General features: G+C 46.4%; 4 protein-coding genes across 8 annotated transcripts in view; 2 read left to right on the plus strand and 2 right to left on the minus strand.

Moving 5' to 3' along the window:
• LOC101671619 (SAP domain containing ribonucleoprotein) overlaps positions 1-9,709 on the minus strand; it is a 46,191-nt gene extending 36,482 nt beyond the window's left edge. For both annotated transcript variants that reach the window (XR_006604274.1, XM_004773048.3), the window contains exons 1-3: positions 9,575-9,709; positions 1,731-1,830; positions 38-84 (exon numbers count right to left, since the gene is read on the minus strand). Coding sequence is in view for 1 of the 2 variants with exons in the window: in XM_004773048.3 (XP_004773105.1) it covers positions 38-84; positions 1,731-1,830; positions 9,575-9,610 (183 nt within the window). In the remaining variant the exon portion in view is untranslated. The remainder of the gene's footprint in view (positions 1-37; positions 85-1,730; positions 1,831-9,574) is intronic.
• Positions 9,710-9,891: 182 nt separating this feature from the next.
• On the plus strand, positions 9,892-12,420 carry ORMDL2 (ORMDL sphingolipid biosynthesis regulator 2). Its single transcript, XM_004773047.3, has 4 exons — positions 9,892-10,025; positions 10,852-11,026; positions 11,220-11,371; positions 11,937-12,420. Exons 1-4 carry the CDS (start codon positions 9,892-9,894, stop codon positions 12,070-12,072), a joined length of 597 nt encoding a protein of 198 aa, XP_004773104.1. The 3' UTR covers positions 12,073-12,420.
• Positions 12,421-12,631: 211 nt separating this feature from the next.
• DNAJC14 (DnaJ heat shock protein family (Hsp40) member C14) lies at positions 12,632-20,342 on the minus strand. The gene is made up of 7 exons (XM_004773046.2): positions 19,282-20,342; positions 17,369-18,834; positions 14,919-15,025; positions 14,591-14,710; positions 14,029-14,189; positions 13,844-13,946; positions 12,632-13,611 (listed from the first exon to the last, which is right to left on the minus strand). Exons 2-7 carry the CDS (start codon positions 18,776-18,778, stop codon positions 13,401-13,403), a joined length of 2,112 nt encoding a protein of 703 aa, XP_004773103.1. The 5' UTR covers positions 18,779-18,834; positions 19,282-20,342; the 3' UTR covers positions 12,632-13,400.
• A 272-nt stretch (positions 20,343-20,614) lies between these two features.
• On the plus strand, positions 20,615-25,088 carry LOC101671913 (transmembrane protein 198). Of its 4 annotated transcripts, none has more exons than XM_013046167.2 (5): positions 20,616-20,841; positions 21,858-22,117; positions 22,723-23,304; positions 23,762-23,922; positions 24,052-25,088. In XM_013046167.2, the coding sequence occupies exons 2-5, from the start codon at positions 21,943-21,945 to the stop codon at positions 24,187-24,189; spliced, it is 1,056 nt and encodes a 351-aa protein (XP_012901621.1). In that variant the 5' UTR covers positions 20,616-20,841; positions 21,858-21,942; the 3' UTR covers positions 24,190-25,088. The 4 variants fall into 4 exon arrangements, with proteins under 4 accessions (XP_044927672.1, XP_012901621.1, XP_012901622.1 ...); XM_013046168.2 differs by having other exon boundaries at positions 20,617-20,841; positions 23,765-23,922; XM_045071737.1 differs by lacking the exon at positions 21,858-22,117 and having other exon boundaries at positions 20,615-20,841.
• The last annotated feature ends 152 nt before the right edge of the window (positions 25,089-25,240 follow it).

A 25,240-nucleotide genomic window follows, 5' to 3' on the forward strand; every position in this document is an offset into this window, starting at 1 on the left:
GCCAGGCCAGCGACTAACCTTACTCTCTCCAACTCACCTCTGTTTCATCTCCCAGTACATCTTCTTCATTTGCCTCCTCTTCAGCTAAAGAATATTAAAATATTCAGGTCAAGCCCTGCTAAAAAACCATCTTGATCACTGTACTTAAGCTAAAATTATAATCATTTTGCTTTCCCAAAATAAAATTCAATAATGGAAGCCAGAACTGATGCTTATAAAATCTGCTCCACATGGAGATGATAAGACTATATTCTCTACCTAACATTAATACAAAACTGAACTCCAGCTAGACTAAAAAACTGTAATGAGGTCAAACTATAACATTAATAAAAAGTAATGTAGAATATCTTTAAGATTTAGTGGTAGGGAAGGATTTCTTCAAGAAACAAACAAAACCCTGAAGCAAAAGTGACATATGAAAAACTGCAGATTTTCTAAAACTAAGGACACCATGGAAAAAGAAATGACGAAGAAGGTATTTATTTCTAAAACCAAAAGGGACCAGTTACTAGGAATACAAAATGTCTACATTCAGGGGAACCCCACTGAAACCAGGGTGAAGAAAAATCCCTAAGAACCATAAGCACAAGAAATGTTCAAACTTTATAATAATGAGAGAAATGTAAATTGAACCAAAAGATTAGCAAAAATTAACTCACTTGATAGGATAGTGTCAAGTTCAGGTATGTGGAGGAGATAAAAGAACCCCTATGCACTGATGATGAGAGTACTGTAGATTTACAGAGGAATTTTGGAACACAATTTGGCAGTGCTTCATCATACCAAGAGTACATGTATGAACAGATATTAATTAGCAATCCCACACGTGGGAATATACCCCAGAAAGACACTCACACAGAAATATAAAGGAAGATGAAAGAAGTAGTGTAGGAGGCAATATAGGTGTTTGTTGCCAGGTGAATTAAGTAAAATGTGGTGGATTCCACATATGACAGAACACTATGCAGGAATTTGAATCAATAAACTAGATGACTACACAGCCACAGGCCACACGAATATAAATATATCCTAAAAACACACAAAACTTAGAGAAAACAAGTGAGAAGCAAATATGGCCTCACTGCCAATTATAAAAAAAATAGTGTATACCAAACAATACCACAAGGTTTATACAAGGACAAAGACAAAAAATATATATCAAACACATTAGAATAGCTGCCTAAAGGAGGTGGGATAAAAGGAATGGGTACAAAAGGAAACAAAAATTAGAACGGGGCCCTGTACAATCTAGGATGATAATATGCCTTAAATAAAGCTGGTTCTGTTGATTTTTAAAAAGGTGGAATTGTAGAATGTCAGAGTTAGGACCAGAGATTCCTTACGTTTATGAATTTTAAGGGTGGCAACATTTGTCTCATTTCATAGATCAGAACAGACACCTACTGAAGTAAATAGTGACTATGCAAAGTTACCAAGTAAATCTCTGGCATAAGAGGAATCAGAATCCAAATTCTCCAATCCTCAGTCTATTGATACTTGTTTTAGCATACTTCCTTTCAAACAATTTGCTGAAATAAAATTTAATGTCTTAAAAAAAGGGAGGGATGTATTTCTTTGCTTTATAATCACTGTTTCAGATGATCAAGAGTTTTCTGATAGAGTTAAGAGCTTATATTACCAACAACCTAAAGGAGGAGAAATCTTCTATGGCAGAGCCAAAAAAAATTAAACCGTTCACTCATATCACTCTGCCTCTACAAAACACTCACCATGCTCTTCAAGATATGCCTGGAGCCTGTTGATGAGATCTTGTTTTATTCCCTTGGTCTCCAAACCACGAGCAAGACATTCCTGCTTAAGTTCAGCAAGCTGAGAAAAAAGAATAAAGCTTTTCCTTAGTTAACAGAATGAACCTGGTGTTTTTAAAAAAGTTCAATCCCAAACTACCACTCTTAAACCCACCAACCCTCCAGATCCACAAAGTTGGATCTCTCTAATTAATATTCAATATGCAAGAAGGCTTTTCTAAAAGATGATGAAGAATAAATGTCCTACTTTAATAGAATTCTTACCTATTCATGCAACTATTTATCATCACAAATCCCTAGGTATTTCTAGGGATGGGATGGTGTCTGCACCCCCCCATTTTTCCTATATAGAAAAAAATGAATCTTTAAGTAGAACTAATTATCTAAAAGCAGATTCTTCTTACTATCTATTATCCCAAATCCCTTACTGCAATTTACTATTTACATGCATATAAGCCTTACCACTAAAGAATTAGGTAGACATACATATTAGCTAGTTTAATGTCAACAATGGATCAACTAAAGGATCTATTTCAAAATGAGAAAAATATCTAGTGGCATGCTATCAAGTTCTGTGGAAGTTTTAAATCAGTAACTTGAATAAACATATAACAGCGCTTTGCAGACAACAGAAGGAGGAAGGAAGACTTGATAGATTACTGATAGAACTAAAGGGCAGGGAGGGCAAGAAGGGGAGCTCCTCAGAGAACAATGAGCCAAAAAGAAGATTCAATTTGGAAGGACCAGGTATCCCTATGAAGTATTACATTTATATTCAAAATTTAAACTGTTCAAAAATCAGATGAGCAAGATCTGACTCAACAGTAACTCAAAGGATAAAGACCTCAGTTTGCTACCAAAGTAATTCTAGGTACTGTAACCCGAAAAACAGAATCTACATTAAATGATTATTTATTTGATTCTTATTTTAAGAAGCATAATGACACGCTGACCCAAGGAAAACAAGCAGAAAAGGGAAGGCTCCAGAAATCCTATATGCAGATCAGTGCACAAACAGATGGGCACTGAAAGACGACTTCACTGGCTTTGAAGTACAGATCTAAGATCAACCAGAAGTCAGAAAGCAGATCCCTATAAAAGAAAGAACTTTACTATTAACAGAATATGCCAGGCATCTCTGGAAGGCTTTCAACCAAGGGAGCATCTGAAAATGGAGAGGGGCGCTTTTTCCCCTAATACAATGACTGGGCAGGTGGAGCATTCAATGAGTTGGTCAGGCACCAGGGATACTGTGTGGAGAACTAGCCTACTCAACAAACAGCACCCTCTACTGAGAAACATGGTAGTAAATCACCCATTAAAAGCATAGCATAGCCTCTTCTAAAGTCACCTGGGTTCAAATTTCAGCTTTACCACCTATAGCTATGTAACCCTGGATGACTAATTTAACCTCTCTGTGCCTCAGCTGCCTATGAAACAGGGATAAGGCAACAGTACCTAGTCCCTAGGGCTGTTAGGATGATTAAATCAGTAATATTTGTAAAGCTTTTACAATAGTGCTTGGCAGCTAGTAAGCACTTCATAAATGTTAGACACTGGCTTAAAGATTAGACAAGATTAAACAGAATCGCTGCTTCACAGGTTTCCAAATTTCACAGATCAATATATTTTTAATTAGGCAGACTGATGGGGCTGCCAACTTTTTTTTTTTTTTTTTAATTTATTTGTCAGAGAGAGCGAGCAAGAGCGAACACAGGCAGACAGAGTGGAAGGCAGAGTCAGAGGGAGAAGCAGGCTCCCTGCGGAGCAAGGAGCCCGATGTGGGACTCGATCCCAGGACGCTGGGATCATGACCTGAGCCCAAGGCAGCTGCTTAACCAACTGAGCCACCCAGGCATCCCGGGGCTGCCAACTTTTTAAAATATTCCAGCCAGGTGGACTGATACGTTTGTAAAAAACAATAAAAACCAGTTATTGGAAAAAAATCACACACTTGGATGTAGCAGTGATGCCAAACTGCTATAAAAGTTTCTAAAAGCTTACTCATTTTTTTTTTTTAACTTATTGCTAACCACTAACAGCTCATGACCCTGCACTGGCCTTCAGACCAATATCCTGAATATTATTAATCTAGAATGCAGACTCTAAATGATCTCTAAGGTCCATTTCTTTTTTTTTTTTTTTTTTAAAGATTTTATTTATTTATTTGACAGAGAGAAATCACAAGTAGTCGGAGAGGCAGGCAGAGAGAGAGAGGAAGGGAAGCAGGCTCCCTGCTGAGCAGAGAGCCCGACGCGGGACCCGATCCCAGGACCCTGAGATCATGACCTGAGCCGAAGGCAGCAGCTTAACCCACTGAGCCACCCAGGCGCCCTCTAAGGTCCATTTCTTAAGAGCCTGGATCTTTTCTACATTGGTACCATGTTTCTTCATTTTCTTTCTGCTTCCTGGAGAACCAGGCTTCTGATCTTAGTTACACTTTAAAAAGTTTCATTCGTTTGGGGTACCTGAGTGGCTCAGTCAGTTGAGCACTCCACTCTTGGTTTGGGCTCAGGTCATGGTCTCGGATCGTGGAATCAGGCCCCATGTAAGGGTCATCACTACGCATGGTGTCTGTGTTAAGATTTTCTCCCTCCCCCTCTCTTTGCGCTCCTCACTCCTCCCTCTGCATGCACGAGCATGCGCATGCTCACTCGGGAATGGTCCCTCTCACTAACTCAAATACAATCTCTCTTTTTTTTTTAAAGCTTTTTTGTTTATTTGTCAGATACAGTGAAAGAGGGAACACAAGCAGGGGTAGTGGGAGAGGGAGAAGCAGACACCCCGCTGAATTCTTTCAAATTCATTCCCATTCTAATATCCACTACCTTAATTTAGGTCTTACTAAGTCTATTCACTTGACAGTGATTAAGCACTCACTCCATCAAGCATTATCCTAGATACAAGAAAAATAATCATAAAGAGAGAGAGTCCTTGCTCGTGTGAGGTTTACAATCTAGTAAGAAAACAAGGCTACCAATGATCACATACTTAATGTTTAATATAAAAAGGTACAGGGTCCTACAGAAGTTTTTAAAAAGTAGTCTGATCATGTGTGTGGATATGGAGAACTTATCTAACCTAAGGGTTCCTTGGGTAAATGGTGTTTGCCTGATATCTGAAGGGAGTTAGTACTTAATTAGACAAAGGTATGGGGTATGGAGGTGGCAAGGAACACTAAAGCTGAAAGCATGTGTAACAGTTCTGGGTTCTGAGCTAAAGAAAGACGGTAGTGCAGTGATTAAGAACATGACCTTGGAGACAGACTACCTGGATTTGAGTCACCACTTCTTATTAGCTCTGCAACCTAAGGCAAGTTACTCAATCTCTCTGAGTTTCCATTTTTCTTATTTTATTTTATTTTTTTTTTTTTATTTTTTTTTTTTTTAAAGATTTTATTTATTTATTTGACAGAGAGAGATCACAAGTAGGCAGAGAGGCAGGCAGAGAGAGGAGGAAGCAGGCTCCCTGCCGAGCAGAGAGCCCGATGCGGGACTCGATCCCAGGATCCTGAGATCATGACCTGAGCCGAAGGCAGCGGCTTAACCCACTGAGCCACCCAGGCGCCCTCTAAGGTCCATTTCTTAAGAGCCTGGATCTTTTCTACATTGGTACCATGTTTCTTCATTTTCTTTCTGCTTCCTGGAGAACCAGGCTTCTGATCTTAGTTACACTTTAAAAAGTTTCATTCGTTTGGGGTACCTGAGTGGCTCAGTCAGTTGAGCACTCCACTCTTGGTTTGGGCTCAGGTCATGGTCTCGGATCGTGGAATCAGGCCCCATGTAAGGGTCATCACTACGCATGGTGTCTGTGTTAAGATTTTCTCCCTCCCCCTCTCTTTGCGCTCCTCACTCCTCCCTCTGCATGCACGAGCATGCGCATGCTCACTCGGGAATGGTCCCTCTCACTAACTCAAATACAATCTCTCTTTTTTTTTTAAAGCTTTTTTGTTTATTTGTCAGATACAGTGAAAGAGGGAACACAAGCAGGGGTAGTGGGAGAGGGAGAAGCAGAGACACCCCGCTGAATTCTTTCAAATTCATTCCCATTCTAATATCCACTACCTTAATTTAGGTCTTACTAAGTCTATTCACTTGACAGTGATTAAGCACTCACTCCATCAAGCATTATCCTAGATACAAGAAAAATAATCATAAAGAGAGAGAGTCCTTGCTCGTGTGAGGTTTACAATCTAGTAAGAAAACAAGGCTACCAATGATCACATACTTAATGTTTAATATAAAAAGGTACAGGGTCCTACAGAAGTTTTTAAAAAGTAGTCTGATCATGTGTGTGGATATGGAGAACTTATCTAACCTAAGGGTTCCTTGGGTAAATGGTGTTTGCCTGATATCTGAAGGGAGTTAGTACTTAATTAGACAAAGGTATGGGGTATGGAGGTGGCAAGGAACACTAAAGCTGAAAGCATGTGTAACAGTTCTGGGTTCTGAGCTAAAGAAAGACGGTAGTGCAGTGATTAAGAACATGACCTTGGAGACAGACTACCTGGATTTGAGTCACCACTTCTTATTAGCTCTGCAACCTAAGGCAAGTTACTCAATCTCTCTGAGTTTCCATTTTTCTTATTTTAAAGCGGGAATAACAAAATAACAAAGCATTTACCTTACAAGGTTATTATGAGAATTAAATCGGGCAATGTATGTAAATAGATTCGACCAGACCTTGCCACATAGTAAATTCTAAGTAATTGTTAGTAATTAATGAACACAGCTATTCTGAGGAATAAAATGTAGTAAAGCCACAGTGGTTGGCAGTGTGAGAAACTAAGCTGGAGAGATTGCCAGGGGTATAATTAAAAGGTTTTAAGCAGCACAGTGACTACTATAATAAAAATCTAACTGGTAAAAAAATCTCTTGCTCTCCAGACCCCATCCTCCATAATGCCAAAAGAACACAAACTGATCACATCAGCTCTTCCTTTCAAATATTCAAAGGCTCCTCACCTTCTGCCTATGTGACAAAAACCAAACACCTTACACAAGTTAAAAGGCCCTTTTCAATATCATTCCATTCCACCTTTATGGTCACACAGTTCACCTACCTTCCCTTCCAAATTATCATCAATCATCAATGTACTTTATGCTTCACTATTACAAATGTCTCACTGTTCTCAACATTCTGACACTAAATATCCTTGTGGTTCTCTCCTCTGCAGTAGTCCCGTGTCCCGCTTTTCACCACTGAATGGAAATCTGGTATCGCTACAGTTCAAGACATTTTCACCCACATTCAGTCTCTCTCTCCCACTGTTAGAGTGACTACATTTCTACAAAATCTTCAGAAATTTGCTGTTGATATGGAGTTACATATCAATTCAGATAATATTTTTCCCTCCTATTTCACAGCTTGTTCCTTCCATCTGAGAATCTATACTAAAGCCACAAATTCTCTTTATAAAACTGGGGTTTTAAAAAAAGAGATAAAAGTCTGGTCAATGCAAAAGTCAGGATCACTCCATCAAGATTAACAGTGGAACCAAGCATTAACTATCCTGGAAGTCAGAATTAAAGGCATAGGTTCTTAACCAGAGGTCCACGGACTCCTCAGGGCTACAACATAATTTTATGAAGCCCCTCAAATCGCATGCAAAGTATATGTACATGCCTTTTTCTGGGAAGAGGGTTCATACCTTTCATCAGAGTTTCAAAGATATCTGTGACCTCCAAAAGGTTAAGAAGTGCTCTAGAGAAAAAGCAAAGACAAGCAAACGTGATTAAAAGAGTGAATCCTTTTCAGGGGCACCTGGGTGGCTCAGCTGGATAAGTGTCCGATTCTTGATTTCAGCTCAGGTCATGATCTCAGGGTTAGGAGACTGAGCCAGGTATCCAGCTCCCCAAGAGACTGCTTACTCTCTCCATCTCCCTCTCCCTCTCCCTCTGCCCTTCCCCCTGCTCATGCTCTCCCTCCCCCTCTCTAAAAATAAATAAAACCTTAAAAAAAAAAAAGCCTTTTCAGGCTGACAGGAGGGTCTCATATTCTTTCAGACTATAATACCTGAAAACACATCAGAGGACATTATTCCTATCAAAATCAAATTAATACAGACCTGACAAACAGATTTTATGGAAAGAATCACTCCACAAACCAACACAAAATCCACAAAGGCAAGTCACAAGACTAGTGACTTACTCCAGGGACTTCAAAAGTGGAATTAATAAAAAGAAAATACTATTCTTCTATTCGTATTTCCCTTTCATCTCACTCAAAACTTTTCAGGGTGCCTGGGTGGCTCAGTCAGCTAAGTGTCTGACTCCTGATTTCCGCTCAGGTCATGATCCCAGAGTCTTGGGATGGAGCGCGGCATCAGGCTCCCTGCTCAGGGGGAAGCCTGCTTCTCGCTCTCCCACTCCCTCAGCTTGTGTTCCCTCTCACTGTCTCTGCAGAATAAAAAAATAAAATCTTACAAAAATTTTTTTTGTTGTTTTTTTGGTATGTTTTAGGACAGACATAACAGTATGGCAGAACATTATTTAAGTACCAAGACATATAACAGAGATAGTTACTCAATTTTTACTTGTTGCATTAAGAGACCACTGATATAATCTACAGATTTCAGTGCTACCAATTTAACAGTAACTCCAGGAGACACAAAAACCCACTAGAACAGTTTAGAATCCATGGGTGAGAAATCAGATTTCACAGAAAGACTAACTGGTATCAACCAGCATGTGTACTCCCTACCCGCATTCTCTTTACTCCTTTTTTTAAAACCTCATCAAACTTTAAACGATCAGTTTTTGGCTTTGGCTAAATCAGCGTGGTTTGTCCAGGTTCCCAGGATGATATGACCGAAACATCTGATGGGAAAAACTACTGTGAAACCACACATGGACAACTAATCAAGATATTCTCTTAATTCACCTAAAACAAACTACTCATTTCTTCTAGGAGATTAATAATCTCAATGTGAGGAAGCTACCAAGATTCCCAAAAGATACAACTTAAAACCGCCCTGTGACTGAGAGTGTCACCCAGTGGTGACACCAAAAGATGCAGGGTCCACCTGCTATATGAAATGGGAAAAGATAAACCTAACTTCGGAACTGCTCTTCCAAATATTACAGTTACAAGTGAGTTGTCTTTCTAATGATAAGGTATAAGGGTAGGGGATAAGGCTGGCGGGCTGAGAACCGCGTGAGAATTCGAAAAACTTTTAAATCTGAGGTATCTATGCCTTTACTAACCCTTAAGGTCTCCGAAATCCCTGGCTTCTCAGGAGAGGCCTAGCTTCTGAGGCCTCTCCTCACGTTTCAAAGTTAGCTCCGAGGGCGTAACCCCACCTAAAAAAAAAAGGAGTGGAAGCATTCTCTGGATACTGTTTGAAACGTGGGTAGAAATACAAAACGCTGCCATCGTATGCTAACGGGAACCCCAGCTTTGGACAACAGACTGAAAAGCATCGACCCAGGAAAGAAAAAGGGGGTCCTGGCTCCAGCATGGGGCAAAGAGGAGGGGACCACTGACGTAATGCAGCTCTGACGAGAAACGTGAAAGGAGTATAACAGGTTGAAAGCACTTGCACATCCGGTGGGGAAGTGACGGATGATACTACGATGAAGAAAGGGCCGAAATAACAAAGAATACTGTAAAACCGCACGGAGAAATGGGAAATTAGGGAAGGCGTAGTGGGGAAGAAAGGAGGCACAAAAGAAAAGAACTACGGCGGGATCCAGAAAACGAAGTGGAAAAGCCTGCAAGATGAACATACAGTAAAAATAGCAAGCCACCCGGCAGAATTCAGTCCCCAGAAAGGTCTAACTTAGCCTTTCCCCGCCTCACGGTACCTTCAGTTTATGGAGCTCCACCGTCTCCGCCGCCATCTTGCTACCCCTCTAGTCCACTAGGCCCCCACCCACTGCCTCCGCTTCCAGGAGCTCCCGCCTAGGCGCAGATAACCAAGGCCAACCAATCGCTGTCACTCTTACTCCCACCTCACACTATCAATTCTTCCCATTAGTCAATAGCGGACGCCGTTCTCACTTCTCCTAGCAGCTTTCCCCACCTCTCTCAAAAGGTGGGACAGGGAGAGGGGCGGGTTCTGAACGTCCTAAACGGCGGAAATGGCGACCAATTGCGCATTACCATTGCAAACTGCCAACCAATGGGTGGCGGCAGCGCCGATTCTGTTCCACGAATAGGGAGAGCGCAGATGGGCGAGGGCGTGTGCTTCCTGGACACCACAGGTGTGGAAGCGAACGCCGCTCTTCGAGTCGGACGGGCTTCTGAAGCCAGCAGGTATGGGCTGCCGGGAGACTAGAAATGGGGCAGAGGAAAAGTGGTGCGGGGTGAAAGATGGAGGGCGGGGGCGGAGGGAGGTTGGAGCGTCGGCGACCTAACGAGAGGAGCTCTGAAAAGACCCCTGAGGATAACCGGACGACAAACTGGAGAGGGAAGCTGGGAGGGGCGTGGGGCGGGTCCAACACTAGGGTTTAAGGAATTTCAGGTAAAGACGGGCGAGCAAGATTTGCTTCCCAAGTTCACATCAACGAGCACGATTTTAAAAGGCCAAGTTCAGACAATCAGAGCCGCCTCTTGAATCGGGAATAAGGCTCCGTGACTCGAGATGCTGAGCTCAGGTTCCTTCCTAGCTCAATCCAAAAGCCATTGGGTAAATACTTGGCAGCGCCCTTCGCTTGAGAAAGGGATTGGGATGCGGCCTGCTTACATGCCAAGGGAATGAGAGAGACTGGACGGGCAAGCCACATAGGAAGAGGTGGGGATTAGAAGTAGTTTTGTCCCCTTACCCCTTATTGGTGGTTGTTAACCCCTGCTGTCAGAAGTCCCTGCCCCAGGCCTAGACCCCTTAGGTTACAGTTGAAGTGTAAAGATCAGAGTAAAGATTGCCATTAATGTCTCTGAAAGTAGAGAGCACCCCTCTTGCCTTTTAAGTTTTCTTTCCTAAGTCTTCAGTTTTTCCTTTGTGCACAATGGGGAAGTTCTTTTATTCCCAATATAGTTAAGGGGATTTGGGCTATCCAGGAGACAACTTGGTGGAACTCATTCAAAGAGGGGTTAAGAGGAAATTGAATTGGACTTCTGCCTGATCCCCCCACGGTGGTAGGATGAATGTGGGGGTGGCACACAGCGAAGTAAACCCCAACACTCGAGTGATGAATAGCCGGGGCATCTGGCTGGCCTACATCATCTTGGTAGGACTGCTGCATGTGGTTCTTCTCAGCATCCCCTTCTTCAGCATTCCTGTTGTCTGGACCCTGACCAACGTCATACATAACTTGGTGAGCAGTTATACCCTTACACCCAACCCAGGCCTTACACCCAACCCAGGCCTTTCCAAACCAAAACCCAATATCACTGATTATTTGGGAATTTATGTCTTTGTTTCGGAATCTCAGCATAATTCTTGGGCTGAGGGACTACTTTCTGCCTCCTCACACTGCACCCCACCGCCCCGCCTTTCCCTCCTCCCAGGCTATGTATGTCTTCTTACATATGGTGAAAGGGACACCTTTTGAGACCCCTGACCAAGGAAAGGCTCGGCTACTGACCCACTGGGAACAGATGGACTACGGGCTCCAATTTACCTCTTCCCGCAAATTCCTCAGCATCTCTCCTATCATACTGTGAGTCTAGGGGGAGATACAGGGAATGCTCTAAGCATAGGGAAGCTTTAAAAAAGCAGACTACTAACTTACACCCTTTGAAGATATTATGGTATGGTCTGAATCTAGGGAGAGCAATAAAAAGTAGAAGATAGTAATCAAGCATTCCTTGCTGCCCGTTGGTGGTAGGGGAATGGAGAAAGGACTGAGAAAACACCCAAGCAAAACCAAATGGTTTTACACTTCAAAGGAAATGAATAAATAAAGCAGAACAGATATAAATCTGTGAAAACTGTGGGAAATTGAAGCAAAAGCACTCTAACAGCCACATAAGACTTCAGCTGTCATTTACCACATCATTAACAGTGAAAAAACTCTTCTAATTTATAAATCTCCAGCTAAAAGTGCTGATTATCTCCCCAATCCCAAAGTAAATACTATTAATTTAACTGGAATATTTTCAGATATTCTAGGACTACATGCAATAAAACTGGTCATTTAAAAATAGAAGAGAAAAGTCACTGCAAAGCCATAAATAACAGCTAGGGAAGGCCAACATCACTTAACCCATTTCTTCTCTCCCCAGCTACCTCCTGGCCAGCTTCTACACCAAGTATGATGCTGCTCACTTCCTCATCAACACAGCCTCGTTGCTCAGCGTACTGCTGCCTAAGTTACCCCAATTCCATGGGGTTCGACTCTTTGGCATCAACAAATACTGAGGGATGGGGCTGGGGATAACACTGGACCAAAGGGCTGCAACATCCTTTCCTCCTCTGTATTGTCTTCTGTATCTTGAAACCCTGAGAACTACATAACCTTTCCCAAACTCCCAGGAAGAAAACAGACTGGAAAATGGGGCTCCCTGGCCTCAGGGAGCTAAAAACAAATTTTCTTTTAATCAGGAAAGGTGGCAAAGATAAGGGCCAAATCAGTCTCCCTCACAGCAGGAAGCCATGTTTGAGCAGTTTGTTTGGTGATTAAGTTTTCCCAGATCTTCTACCTGCACCACCTACCAGCTCTGTTTTGCTGTGTTTTTTCCCTATAATAAAGTTTTTTTTTTTTTTTCAGATATGGCTATAGTTTGGTCAGCAGGAAGGGTAGGGAGATGTCCTCATAAGGCTGGGGAAGAAACAAGGAATAGCAACTTATTGTATAAAACTTCTCTAAGGTATTGTTTTAATCCCCTCTCCCTTGATCCAGTAGGAGGTGCCCTTCACTCAGCTAACACTTAGGGAAAGGATTCTCAAATGAGAAAAAGGGCAAAGAAAAGAGGAAAGATACAGGTTGCCAGTTTATATATTTATAGAAAGATAATCCCCTGGCTTTAAATAGATATGTACATACAAATATGAACAAACTTAAAAAAATACAAACCCTTGGATCATAAGGGGGCTTCTGGGAGCCCCTTTATCCTTCTCCCTCACCCAAGGGCAGAGGGCATGAGTCTGCTTTTTAAAAATTATTAGTTTGGCCATCCCTGCAGCAACAAGCATGAAGTTGGGTGCTTACCCACAAGGTGAATGTCAGAGGAAAAATTCAAAGTTCCCACTCTCTGAACTCTATGTATAATCTCCTATAATTAGGGCTACATGCTTTCTTGTTCTCTTTTAACTAGAATGTTGGGGTAAAGGAGGGAGCTCCCTCCTGAAACGGGTCAAGAAATTATAAGATAGACTCGTAGTTTAAAAAAGGGGGGGAAGTGTCATCTGCTCTAGAAGCAAGAGACAAAGGCATACAGACCCCAGGGAAATACCAGTTCCCACACTACCATGGGAGATATTGTCCAGCCCAGGTCCAGGCTCTAGGATCTTTGCTTTAGCCACCCCCTATTTCTTTGGTATTGTCAGAAGACAAGATTCAGTTCCTAGGTGCTGGTGGAGGAGGGAGAGTGGTTCTGGGGCTTCCTACAAGTACTAAGTGAAGAATTTGAGCTTAAAATTTTCCCTTTTTTAAATATTTAAAAATAAACAAGTCAAAACTCCATCCTGTGCTATACACAGCCCTTTTAACTCCCTGACATTGATCTGAGGAAAGAAGAGAAGGGGTGTCAACGTTGGAAGGGCCTCCTCACTTTCTTCCGCCGCTTCGGTTTGGCTTCTCCCTTGGGTACTGTGCTGTTGGGCTTAGAGGCTGCAGTGGCCCCAGGGCCAGGCTGAGGAGCTGCAAAGAAGTTCCCATTGGACATTTGGCCTGGGGGTACTTGAAATATCCGGCTCAAGAAATCCTGAAGGTCAGCAGGAGGGGCATCTGGGGTTGCTCTGAGAGGAAAACAGAAGACATTATGAGGCAAGAGCTATTAAGAGTTACATGGTTACCTCTGTTACCTGTTTACACCTAAGTTAAAGATACACTGCAGGGGAAAGAAAAAGATATACTGAATCAGCTGCCAAACTTAAGGGTAAGACCTCTAGGTGTCCTAAGCAGCATGTCATCTGAAATCATATTCAGAACTACAACAGTAGGTAGATTGTTGAAAGAAGTAACACCTACCTCTGCCGCCCACTGGTGCCTGGAATCCGAGAACCAAAGGAGATGTGATAGGGGACTCTGTGAGTATCTGGGGAGATTCCCACACGCTGGCATCCAGCCCACTCTACAAGCATGAGAAATAATTAGCCAAAACATCACAGTTTTGAGCGTACATGAGCCCATATTTCTAGAGAACAGATGTGTACCTGTGATGTCATACACTTTTCCATCCATCAGTGCAAAATAGGTGATCTTGAGGCCCAACATGCTTGACTCTGCCCAAAAGTCTCCTTCCTCAGCAGGATGCAGTCTATTACACTCAGCACAGTATCTGGCACTCTTAGGTTCCCGGTCCATTTCAAACCTCCTACAACCCAACAAAAGGAAAGTTCCTTTTCATCTGTCAAGCCTACAACACTGTTCTGCTATCATCATTATAATCACTTCTCGGCCTTTTGGCTAAGATCAAGTGTTTAGTGTCATCATTATTGACAAATAGCTGATATATCTAAAATTATCTCCCCTCAGTTGTTACATATGTCTACGAACACCCGTACCCTCAACCTTCTCTCTTAAAACTAAAAATACTAACTTTTTTTTCTTAGTGCAATTCAAATTCCCAATCTCTTGACACTATGGCAAAAGTAGAAACCTCAGGGTCTTTTTACTCATCAGCTGTATCCCCCAACTACCAGTAATACTCAAACGGAAGTCTTTGGCTACCCAATGGCTAATCTGTGACTGTCCCATCCCTGCCCTATTTCATACCTATGCTTTCCCTGGCATCGACTGCACATCATAGTATTCATTGCCTCTTTGAGGTCTTCCTGCAGCTTGGACAGAAACTCATTCACTGACCGGCTCAGCTCAGTCTCTGCCATTCGTTTCCTAAGAGAAAAAAGCCTTTGTAAATCAAAAGGTTTTGATCAAGGGACAAAGGGAGATGAAACTTTAAGCCTCTTGAGGCCCCTGGCCAGCCAGAAAGATAAGCAACCCCGTTCTCTCCACCTCAGAGAGCTTCACCCACAAGTTCAGGGACCTCTACTTTGAAGATTACTCATTTATCCCACCTGACAATTTCCCATTTCCAACTTACATTTCATATTCCTTCCGCCTTTCAGGGTTGCTGACAATGTCCCAAGCTGCCCGCAAAACCTTGAAGGCCTCCTCTGCCCGGGGATGATGATTTTTGTCAGGATGAACCTACCAAGACAAAGATTTCATCCCAAATCCATTCCAACCCTCTCCCCGTCTTAGGTCAAAATAACCTATTATCAGGATGCCTGGATAGTGCAGTGGGTTAAGCATCTGATTCTTGATCTCAGGGTTCTGAGTTCAAGCCTGGTTGGGCTCCACCTTAGGCTACATACTGGGCATGGAACATACTTAAAAAAAAAATAATAATAATAACCCTTGTATCAAATGGTTCTCTTTCATCACCCTTTTAGAGAATCAATACAACTTAATGACTAACTGCTCTGGCTCTGCAGACACATATATAGGATCAAGTTCTAGCTCTGTCACTGTTAGCTATCTATCATGGATTACTGGGAGAATATTCACAACATATATACACAGAATTTGGCACTAGGATGATCCATCCTATCAGTGTGCCTGGAACTATCCCAGTTTTAGCACTAAAAGTTCATGTCTCAGGAAACCCTCAATCCCGGGAAGCAGGGATGGTCGGTCACCCTACCTGGTAAATGCATACTAAGCCCTCACATTTTAACTCTATCGTCAAACATAAAGTAAGAGTTCCAAAGATACTACATCTTCAAACTCATTCTAACTAGAAAATTCTAGCATGTACTTCCCATAATGGTTTGCCTTTCTGTCCCAGAAATGAATTAGCATATTGTGATCCTCATAGGCTTTTTATCCACTTTTCAGCCTCTCCTCTAAGACAAATAGTATCCTCACCTCCTACAGCTTCCTGATGGTTCCCATCCTCCTTTTCCAAAAGAACAGAAAAAAGCTAATCTCCTGATGATGCCAAATAAAGAGAATGCCGTTAGTACTCCACATGCCCAAGCTTATAGAACAGCTTTCGGTCATGGTCACTCTGAGGCTTCAGAAGGACAGTGAGAGGTTTTGTAAAAGAAGCCCACAGACACTGGCCCAGAACAAGGGAGTACTTTGAGGTGCAGGGCAGATATATCGAGGATCACGGAACTTAACTATATCTCTACTCCAAGAAAGTAAGTTGAAAATGAAATTTTCTTCTAAGAATGTTATTCCCCAAGAGAGGATGTCTGCTAAAAGACAAGAAAGTGAGAAAAGAGCTCTACTGCTACTAACAATCTTGAGTGTAAACTGCCATTTCCCACTCTTAAGAATATCCCAGTCTATCCACTAAGGGGCATGCATTTCCCACCGAACTTAGTCCTCTGCTAAGTTACAGGCCTGGTACCTTACTGTGTCTTGATGGTTAATGGACACCTTGGTTAACCCATTCCTTTTTGTTGCCATGCAGTCACTGGCGTAATTTGCACACCATGATAATTTTACCAGTCCAGTTCCATATACTCAAATCAGCCTCCAATGGAATTTACACACATTACTTATAATACAGTTTTACTTACAGAAAAAGCAATAAAAATCTTACCTAAAAATATCAAATTAATATCTACTAATAGCAATTTGCATGCTTGTATTAAACATTTCCCTCAGGCATATGGGGCATCACAACTCCACCTGTACCACCCCCTCCCACCCCCCATCAATAAAAGCAACCATATCATGAGGTGCCTGGCTGGCTCAGTCAGTAGGACAATGGGACTCTTGATCTCAGGGTTGTGGGTCTGGCCCTATATCAGGTGTAGAGATTACTTAAAAATGAAATCTTTAAAAACAGCCATATGTTTTTATGCATACAGATGCACATGCCTCTCTATGGTTTATGTTCCATTCTCTTTCCCTTTTCCACTCTAGACTGCTGTTCTTGAAATACTTTGTTTTCTTTCACCTAGTCCGGGAACAATCACATGCACTCCCTGAACCTTCCCACACTAAGTCCACACTTGCCTATCTGGGACAGATAGTTGGATATCCCCGTGTTCAAAAGACCCTCATTAGTTCAGGGTACAGAATGACAGGCTTTCCAATGAGGCCTCTTTTCCACCCTAGAGGGTGGTTAGAGGGACTTCACCTGAATATTCCAGGGTGAGTGGTCTAACATCCTGGGGTTCTGGGACCAAGCCCCTGCACCTGGCTCCCTGTTCAGCAGGGAGTCTGCTTCTCCCTCTCCCCACGCCACCCGTGCCCCTCCCCCTGCCCTGCAGACTCTCTAGTGCTCTCTCTCTCTCAAATAAATCAATCTTTTTTTTTTTTTTAAAGAATCTCAAAACAAAAAGCTTAAAATGAAGGAAAAGTCAGATGCCACAGCAGAGGGGAAAAAGTCTTTATGACTGTTTCCTAAGAATTAATGTTGCTCCAGCTTCAAGTTGACTTTTTACTCTGCCTTCTCTTTATCCTACTCTTCCTAAAACTGGAATAGAAAATAAGACAGCAAAGAGGAACAGGAAACAGAGGAAAGATACTCACCATCACTGCCAGCTGCCTATATGCCTTCTTCAGTTCAACATCTGATGCTGTGGCTTCAACCCCCAACACATGGAAAGGGTTTAGCTCATCCTCAGGAACCCCAGCCATGGTCAAGAGTCGAGCCACTTCTTCTTCAGGCTGGCAGTAGCGACCACTAGCTACAGGTGCATTCCCCTGCCTATTAGTTCTTGGCTTGACCCAAGGCAATTCCAGCCAACCCCACTGAAACATTTTTACCAACTGCTGCCATGGCCTGCTATCTCTCAGCAGAATCAGGCAACGCTGCAAGGTGGGAAAATCCAGCCAAGAAAAGAGCCAATTGGCTTTACCCCTCCAGCCTAACCGGTCACCCAGTCCCGCCAGAAACCGCCAGCCCAACTGTAGACAGCCCAACAAGAGGGCCAGAGCCAGAAGCAGCAAAGCACCTAGTAGCCTAAGAAAACGGGTCAACAGCCCTGCCCCATAGCAACATCCTTGGCTCAGAAACTGGAACGTTACCTGGGCCCAGCCTCCCAGCCGCCCTGCCCAGATTCCCAGCCAGACTCGAAAAAGGTCCAGATCACTGCCTTTCAGCTGCCTGCATGCATAGATGAGATGGCCACAAGTCTCCACGTACTCTCCCACCAATACCAGCAGTTCAATCAGCCACCAGAAGCCTGCCTGCCCAAGCTGACACAGTTCCTCTGCTCCCCATAATCCCAGGCCTTTGCGCTTATCTGCCTGACTTCTTTTCCGGCCCAGCCTATGTCGGCCAGGGGACCTGGGATCTCTGCGTCCACCCTCCCGAGTATCCTCCTTGGCCGGGATGCGGTGCCGCTGTCTCCGGGATGGTTTCTTCCTACTGGGCGCACGTGAAAAATCACTGGGGAACTTAAGCGGTTCCTCATCATCATATTCCTCTTCCAACTCTTCATCTTCCCCCAAAACTGGAGAGGTACAATGGTGACAAAAGTTGCTAGAAGAGCTATCTCCTCCCTCAGAGTAAGGCCCTTCAGGGACTCCAGGGATTCCCTGGCAGTTGCAAGCAGATGGAACGGAAAGAAAAGAAGGGTTGCCATCCTCCTGGTACCCAGCCTCATTCTCTCTTGAGAGTTCCTGGTCCACTCCTGATTCTTCTTCTGAAGATGCCTCACTCTGATCAAGGTCCTCTCCATCCCTTGGGGGTCCTGGACCCCTTGGGGGGCCATGGCTTGGATCCGACCAGTGGGCTGGGTTTGGGGGCTGTGTGTACTTAGGACTAGAGTGCTCTGTGAGACAGCGGGTACCATTAGGAGCAGGCCCCGCTGAGTCCCTGAGTCCTGAGAATGAAAGTATTTCAGGGTCCACAGAGGATCCTAAAGTCCTGAAGGAGGTACCACCACTGTGGTGGGCTCCACACAACCCTCTTTCTCCGGGGTGCTTCTGGGCCATGACCCCAGGGCTTCCTGAGGATTTTAGGTCACAGCCATCATGATAAGTTCTGATGCCTGCAACAAAGGTATCAAGGTGGGGATGATCAGAATTGAACTGAGAGAGGGGTTAAATAACCTTAAATTGAGGATATAATTAATGCACCCACCTCCCTTGTTTTCGCAAATTCTTCTGGGGCGTTCGTTATCCCTACCAATAAGCCAATACTCCATTACCACAACCGTGTTCCCTTCCCCCCTCCAAAACCCCTTAGTTTTTCTTCTTTCCCCAGAAAGTCATAATCCAGAATAAGGAAAGAGGGCGGTTACTCAAAGGGTGTGGTCCGGGGGTCACTCTTGGGTAAAAAGGGAAAGAAGACTGGAAAGGGGGGTGCCGCAGGCTGCCAGAAAAGGGTGGGGATCGTGCGGCTATCAAAGAAAACCTGGGGGCGGAGCTTGGGGTTGCCCCTGAGAAAGACATCCAGGAAACCCTTGGGCTGGGTAGAGGGGGCGAAGGTAACGTACCCGAAGAGCGGAGGTAACTCCTCCCCCTCGAGCAGCTGGGCCTAGGGCCAGGGGGAGCTACGAGAGCAGCTCCCCCGGCTCCGCCTCCCGCTCACGCTCTGCTTCCGCCTTCCGTCCCCGCCGTGGCCGCCGACCTACGCCCACTTCCACTTCCGGGGTCACCAGGGAAGAGACGGGAAGGAAGCGAAAAAGCGGTTGGCGGATACGCGAACTAGTCGTGCAAGCGCTGAGTCAAATCAGAGGAGGAGGTCCTGAGGAAGAACTGGCCCCGCCCCTTAAAGGGCTCTCAGCTGCCACCCTCCGCGTGCTGAAGTGATAGCTCTGCAGGCTGCACCACTGGTGGGCGCTGTAGCAGTGCCTGCAGACGCGGGACAGATTTTTTTTTTTTTTCAGGGTTCCTCTGGCTGTATTCTCGGGCTTGGCCGAGACTGGGAGATTGAGGACAGCCACCGAGCCACGGTGTTTCCCTTGCAGACAAAACCAGGGAGCGTAGAAGAACCACCACCCCGATCCTTTCCCTGCTGCCTGTAGCGAGGACAGAGACCCTTTTGTATCATGCGGAGGTGGAGCAGAGGGGAGGACGCCCCGGGCCAGCCCCCACCCTGGCCTCCCTGCACTACCCCTTCTTTCCCAGCAATCCTCGGCCTCCCCAGCGCCTGACCCAGCTGGCGAACTGCCCGGTATAACTGTAGCTCCCACGGCCCGGATCCGCCCCTCGGGACGCTGCTCCAAGGCACTATCAAGGTAGCGGTTCTGGGCGACTAGGAGCGTACCTCCGCTAGGCTCAGGACCCGAGCGGAGTGCCAAAAAACACTGCATTCATCTACATGCTGTTTTGCGTTTCATTTGCATACCGAGCAGCTCTCGGCCTACGTCTACACGCGCCCCCGCCCCCACGCAGACCCAGCTTGGGTCCCCTCCTCTGCTCGCGCTTCTCTCGTTAGTCCCCCTTCCAGGCCCCGTCTTGCTCCGCAAGTTTTTCCGCCCATGAGCCCCTCGCCGGCTCCCCCAGTTCTGTAAAAGCCCCTTCCCTGGGTCCCCAATCTCGACCACCAGGTTCTCCAGAAGACAATACTCCAATTCTCTGGGAAGTGGAAGAAACCAAGCCCGGGCTAGGGGGGTGCTGGGACCCCAGTTGGGAGTTTGAGAGCGTTTAGTTGTCGAGTCATCGCCTGAGCATTCAGAGATCTTTCCCCAAACGTCTTGTGGTGTCCCCAAAACCTGTTCCTGCTATGGGGGGGGAGGATCTCTGGTCCCAGCCTAGAGCAGTGGGCAAACTGTTCCCCCCACACACACCCAAAGGGAAAAGAGTTGGAGGGGCCCGCCCCGTGATGTCACCCCCCACACACCCTGTCCCCTTCCTCCACCCCCAGGCTGGTTGCAGTTAGCTCACGGGGCTTGGGCTTCGCCTTGCAAGAGTTTAGGGGGCAACGAACAGAGTGACCCTGGGGGTGCCTACGCCCGACAGCCGCCCCGACGCCTAGGACCTCCGGGCAAGGATGCAGCAGGGGGTTTAGGGAAGCACTTCTATCCCCTCCTCTTCTGAGCCCTGGCAGGGTGGTGAGTAGTTAACACTCCTTTCCCAATCTGTCCTTGTTTAGAGTCCCTAGACTTCCAAGCGGATTGAAGAGAGGAGCCCCAGGGAATCCCCACGCAAACCCTCTAGTCTGTTAGGACCTTGGTGTCCAAAAGAAGATGAAAGTGCCTGCATCCCTCCTACCCTACTCCCACAGTGCCCCCAGTACCAGCCCCGCCTTGATGTTCTTTCAGGAGCCAAATTCAAATTCTACTGGCAGCCCCGACACCCCCTGGGGGGTGGGGTGGGGAAGGGAGGGGTAGGAAAAGTCCCATCAATGTCCTGAGAGGAGGAGCAAGAGGCGGTGTACCAGGATGTGAGATGTCTATGGGCAAGGTGCCTGCTTAGTCCAAGAGGGACCATGGGAACTGGACTGTGGCCAGATGCCCCTTCCCTCCAACAACTCCATCTCCACATGAGCTGGGGCTTCAGAACTTTGGCAAAGTGTGGGGACTCTCTCGATTCCTTGTCCCAAACTCTTTTAGTGTCTGTTTCTTTTCTCCCCTCTTCCTTCCCTGGGGTTGGAACAGCTGTTCAGAGACCCCACCATGACTCATTCTCTTCTCTTTCTCCTCCTACCCCCTCAATTAACCCCACCTTTCCCAGTCCAGTGAGGTAGTATTGAGTCCCAGATGGGGCAAGCTTTCTTTTTAGCTGGAACAAGCTGCTGGCCTTTAGCACCCAGTCTCACTAGTGTCCCTGGGCCCCCTCCTTCCACCGACCTAGGACTTTCTACTCTCTCCAACCCACCCTGGGAAGCTAGGGAGCAGATAAAGTTTCATAACCTTATAAGATTTTAGTTTAAGTTTTACTTCGTGTCCTTGTTTCAGAAGGTAGTAAAAAGACAGCTGGTTCCCCTTGACCCAATCCTGTGGATTTTTTCAGTTACTCCAGCAAGGCCATGCTCCCTCCTGAAATTGGCCTTTCTTCATAAGAAGCAGAGGTACAGAATTCTCAAGATTCATGGGCACCTCAGTTCCTCCCCCCTACCCCCTTGCAGGTTTCCCATCCCCCTCAAGATATTCATGGATGGATGAGAGGAGCTGACACTGATCTTCTCCTCTGGGATCACCTTTTCTTCGGCCATGGAGGAAGCCCTGTTGCCCCTGGCCATGACTTCTGACCCCAGGCCCTTTAATCAACAACTCCCAGAGCCTCCAGACCCAAGATGTGCCTTGGAACCCCAGGACAATCCTGAACTGGCACCCGCCCTGGTGTGTGCTCTTTGCTGCTGCTTTGGAATCATCTACTGCTGCTTCGGTGAGGGCAGGGCCAGGATTCTGGGGGGCAGCTGCCCAAAACTGTCACCCTCAAGGATGATGCCAACTTTCTCCTTTGTTTCTGGGCCATCTCTATTTTTCTGTCAGGGGATCCCTACCTTCAGTGAGGCCCATGCTGCTCTTGCCAGCTTTTCTTGTCCACGCCCTATATCCATGCCCTCTAGCTCTGACCCCTGACAATTCTCACTTGCCTCTCCCTTCCCCCTACCTCAAAACTCCATTCCCACATTATCCTCCATGTTTAAGTCTTCTTCAACCCTTCCCCAATAATCTGCATTGGGGAATAATAACCTGCATTTCTTCCTGTCTACCATCCCTGGAAGTACTAAACCTTCCTTCTGTATTTACTCCCTGCAATGTATCCATCTTACCTCCTGATTTTTTTCCTCCCACCCCCTCACAGTGTTTGGAAGATCCCTGCCTTTCTTGAGATGATCCCTTTCTGCCCCTTGCCTTGAGGTCCCTGGGCTGCTGCTCCTGTCTTCTGCCCCTCTGATTAGCCACTCCTCTCCCTTCTAATTCATCAGAGCTGTCCCTGTAGATGTCTACTTTCTGTCTCTCAGTGCCTCCTGCCTCCCTTCCCAGGCTACCGCTGCTTCAAGGCAGTAATGTTTCTCTCGGGCCTGCTGTCGGGAGCTCTGGTGATCTTCCTGCTGTGCCACAAGGAGCGAGTGCTAGAGACACAGCTGAGCCTGGAGGTGAGCGCGGGCATTGCGCTGGGCATCGGACTCCTCTGTGGCCTGGTCACCATGTTGGTTCGCAGCGTTGGGCTCTTCCTGACTGGTCTCCTGCTAGGCCTGACCCTGGGTGCCGGGGCCCTGCTGGGCACAGAGCCCATCTACCAACCACCTTCAGCCTGGGTGCCAGCTGGGGGGTTGGTGGGGCTGGCACTCCTGGGAGCCCTGCTCACGCTTCGGTGGCCACGTCCATTCACAGTTCTGGGCACAGCCCTGCTGGGTGCTGCGGTGCTGGTGGCCTGTGCTGACTACTTCCTAGAGGGGCTGGCACTGGGCAGTCGGCTGGGCCAACGCTTGCAGGCACTTCCAGCCTTGCCTCCTCTCTGCTGGTATAGCTGGGTCTTGCTGGGCACCTGGCCAGCCCTGGGGGCCCTTGGGGCCCTGGCCCAGTGGAAGCTCATGGATGAGGAACATGGAGGCCACGCCAATGGTGAGTTAGTGCCATGGTACAGAAGCAGCCAACCTGTGCCTTCTCATGTCCCCAGTTTCCAGACTTGACAGGGCGGTGGCAGGAAGGGGGGTGGGAATGGGGAAAATATACTTAAGGGTGGCAGTGTCCGAGATGAATGAGGTAGGGCATTGAAAGGACATTAGAGTTGGAGGAGCCAGCAGTTTGGGTAAGAATGAGGAAAAATTGTCAGAGGAAGCAGAGAGGAGTTAGTTCCTGGGGACTGTTATGGAAGGAAAGAAAGGTCTCAGGGAAGTCCAAGAGGAAAGTGCAGGAGGGTTTCAAAAAAGAGTTTCTTTCAGAATAGCCAGGGAGGAAATGAGGTTTGAGAGAGTTACAATAGGAAGATCAAAGGGGGTTCTGTAGAGGGTAAAGGTGTTAGGGGGTAGAATGCAGGGTCTCAAGGGGCCTCCCTGAGTCTGTATGGCCCCCTCCCAAGCAGTGGTCTTGAGCCACCAGCGAAGGCATCTTCAACTCCTTCGGATCCGCCAGCAAGAGGCCAAGTTGCACCGGACATCCGCTGGGGTGGGGCTCTGTGAAGGCAGCTACCGGCGCCAGCTTCCCCCCAATCCCCAGAGCCCCGCTGATAGTCTGGCTCCCGTGAGTGAGGGGAGGGGCACACCTGGGGATGGGGCAGAGGGCACATGGGGATGGTTGGGGTCAGGGTCAGGGGTGGAGGGTTCTGACCCAGGCCCTACCTTCTACCCTCTCTGCCCTGTGCCTCTCTAGAGTTATCTCCAGAGCCTTCGAGAGCGCCAACTGGGACCAGGCCCCCAGGCCACAGCCCCCCACACCATCCTGGACCTGGATTCCGACTGTGGTTCCACTGTACCCCTCACCACACCTTCTGGTTCCACCCGGACCTGAGCCTAAACCTCCACTGATGCTTCGACCCCTACCAAGGGCCTTGGAACACCAAGTGTGCAGGGCCTGAACCCACAGGACCCACACACAAACTTCCCCACCTCTGTCACTGGGGATAGAATCTGTACTCCAACCCAGACCAGTCCTGTAGGGATATGTTTCAGGGACAGATAAAGGGGAATCTTGTAGGGAAGGGAGAGGAATGGAAGGCTGAATACCTACCTCTGTCCAATAATAGAGGTGCCCTGCCCCTAGAGTAACTGGCTTCCTAATTCCCTCGAAACCAAGGAGGGCCCTTACCCAAAGAGCCTTTTACATACTTGCCTCAGTGTGCCTCACGATGGTAGATTAGGGGGTTTTGTTGTTGTAGGACCTACAGAAAACCAGGTAGCTCCCTAAAGCACTTGATAGCTATTTGATGGGGAGAAGGGTACAGAGGAGCTCCTGGCTTCCATAGGCTCAAGTCCCGTTCTCCTACCTCATTTGGGAATACAGTCCTCCATGGTGCTTCCCTTTCTCTCCTTAATGTGGGGAAGACCACGGGACAATGCATGGCACAGAACCTGCCTCCCCCCACAGCTGTCTACTTCTCCAAGGGGAGACCATTGGCACACATGCCAGAGTCTTGCCCTTTTGCCCAAAGCAGCCTGGTCTTCACCGCTGCATGGGAGACAAGTGCCTTCTCTGCTTCTCATTGTAGGTGATGCTCATCTCTTTCACTAGAACTTTATCCCAGCCACTAACCCATTCTAACTCCCTCCTCTGATTTTCCTGCTCAGAGTCTGTTCCCTGGTTCCCTGAACAGCATGAAGGAAGATGTGTTCCTCCCCTGGGCAACAGAGCTATGATGGGAGGGAGGAAGAATATGGAGCATGTGAATAAAAAAGGCATTGAACACTGAACCAGGGAGTCCAGCCTCTACTGTTGCTGCTCTTTTCTTTCTCTGCACCCCCCAAACATTAGCCAGACTGATAAGTCCTCTGTCCCCTAAAGATCTGATATGGCTATCCTCACCAGACTGGACTACCGGACTCACAGCTACACACACACATAG

This window comes from Mustela putorius, unplaced genomic scaffold (genome assembly GCF_011764305.1).
Source record: "Mustela putorius furo isolate JIRA1106 unplaced genomic scaffold, ASM1176430v1.1 tig00003988_pilon_pilon_pilon, whole genome shotgun sequence".
Classification (NCBI taxonomy): Eukaryota; Metazoa; Chordata; class Mammalia; order Carnivora; family Mustelidae; genus Mustela; species Mustela putorius.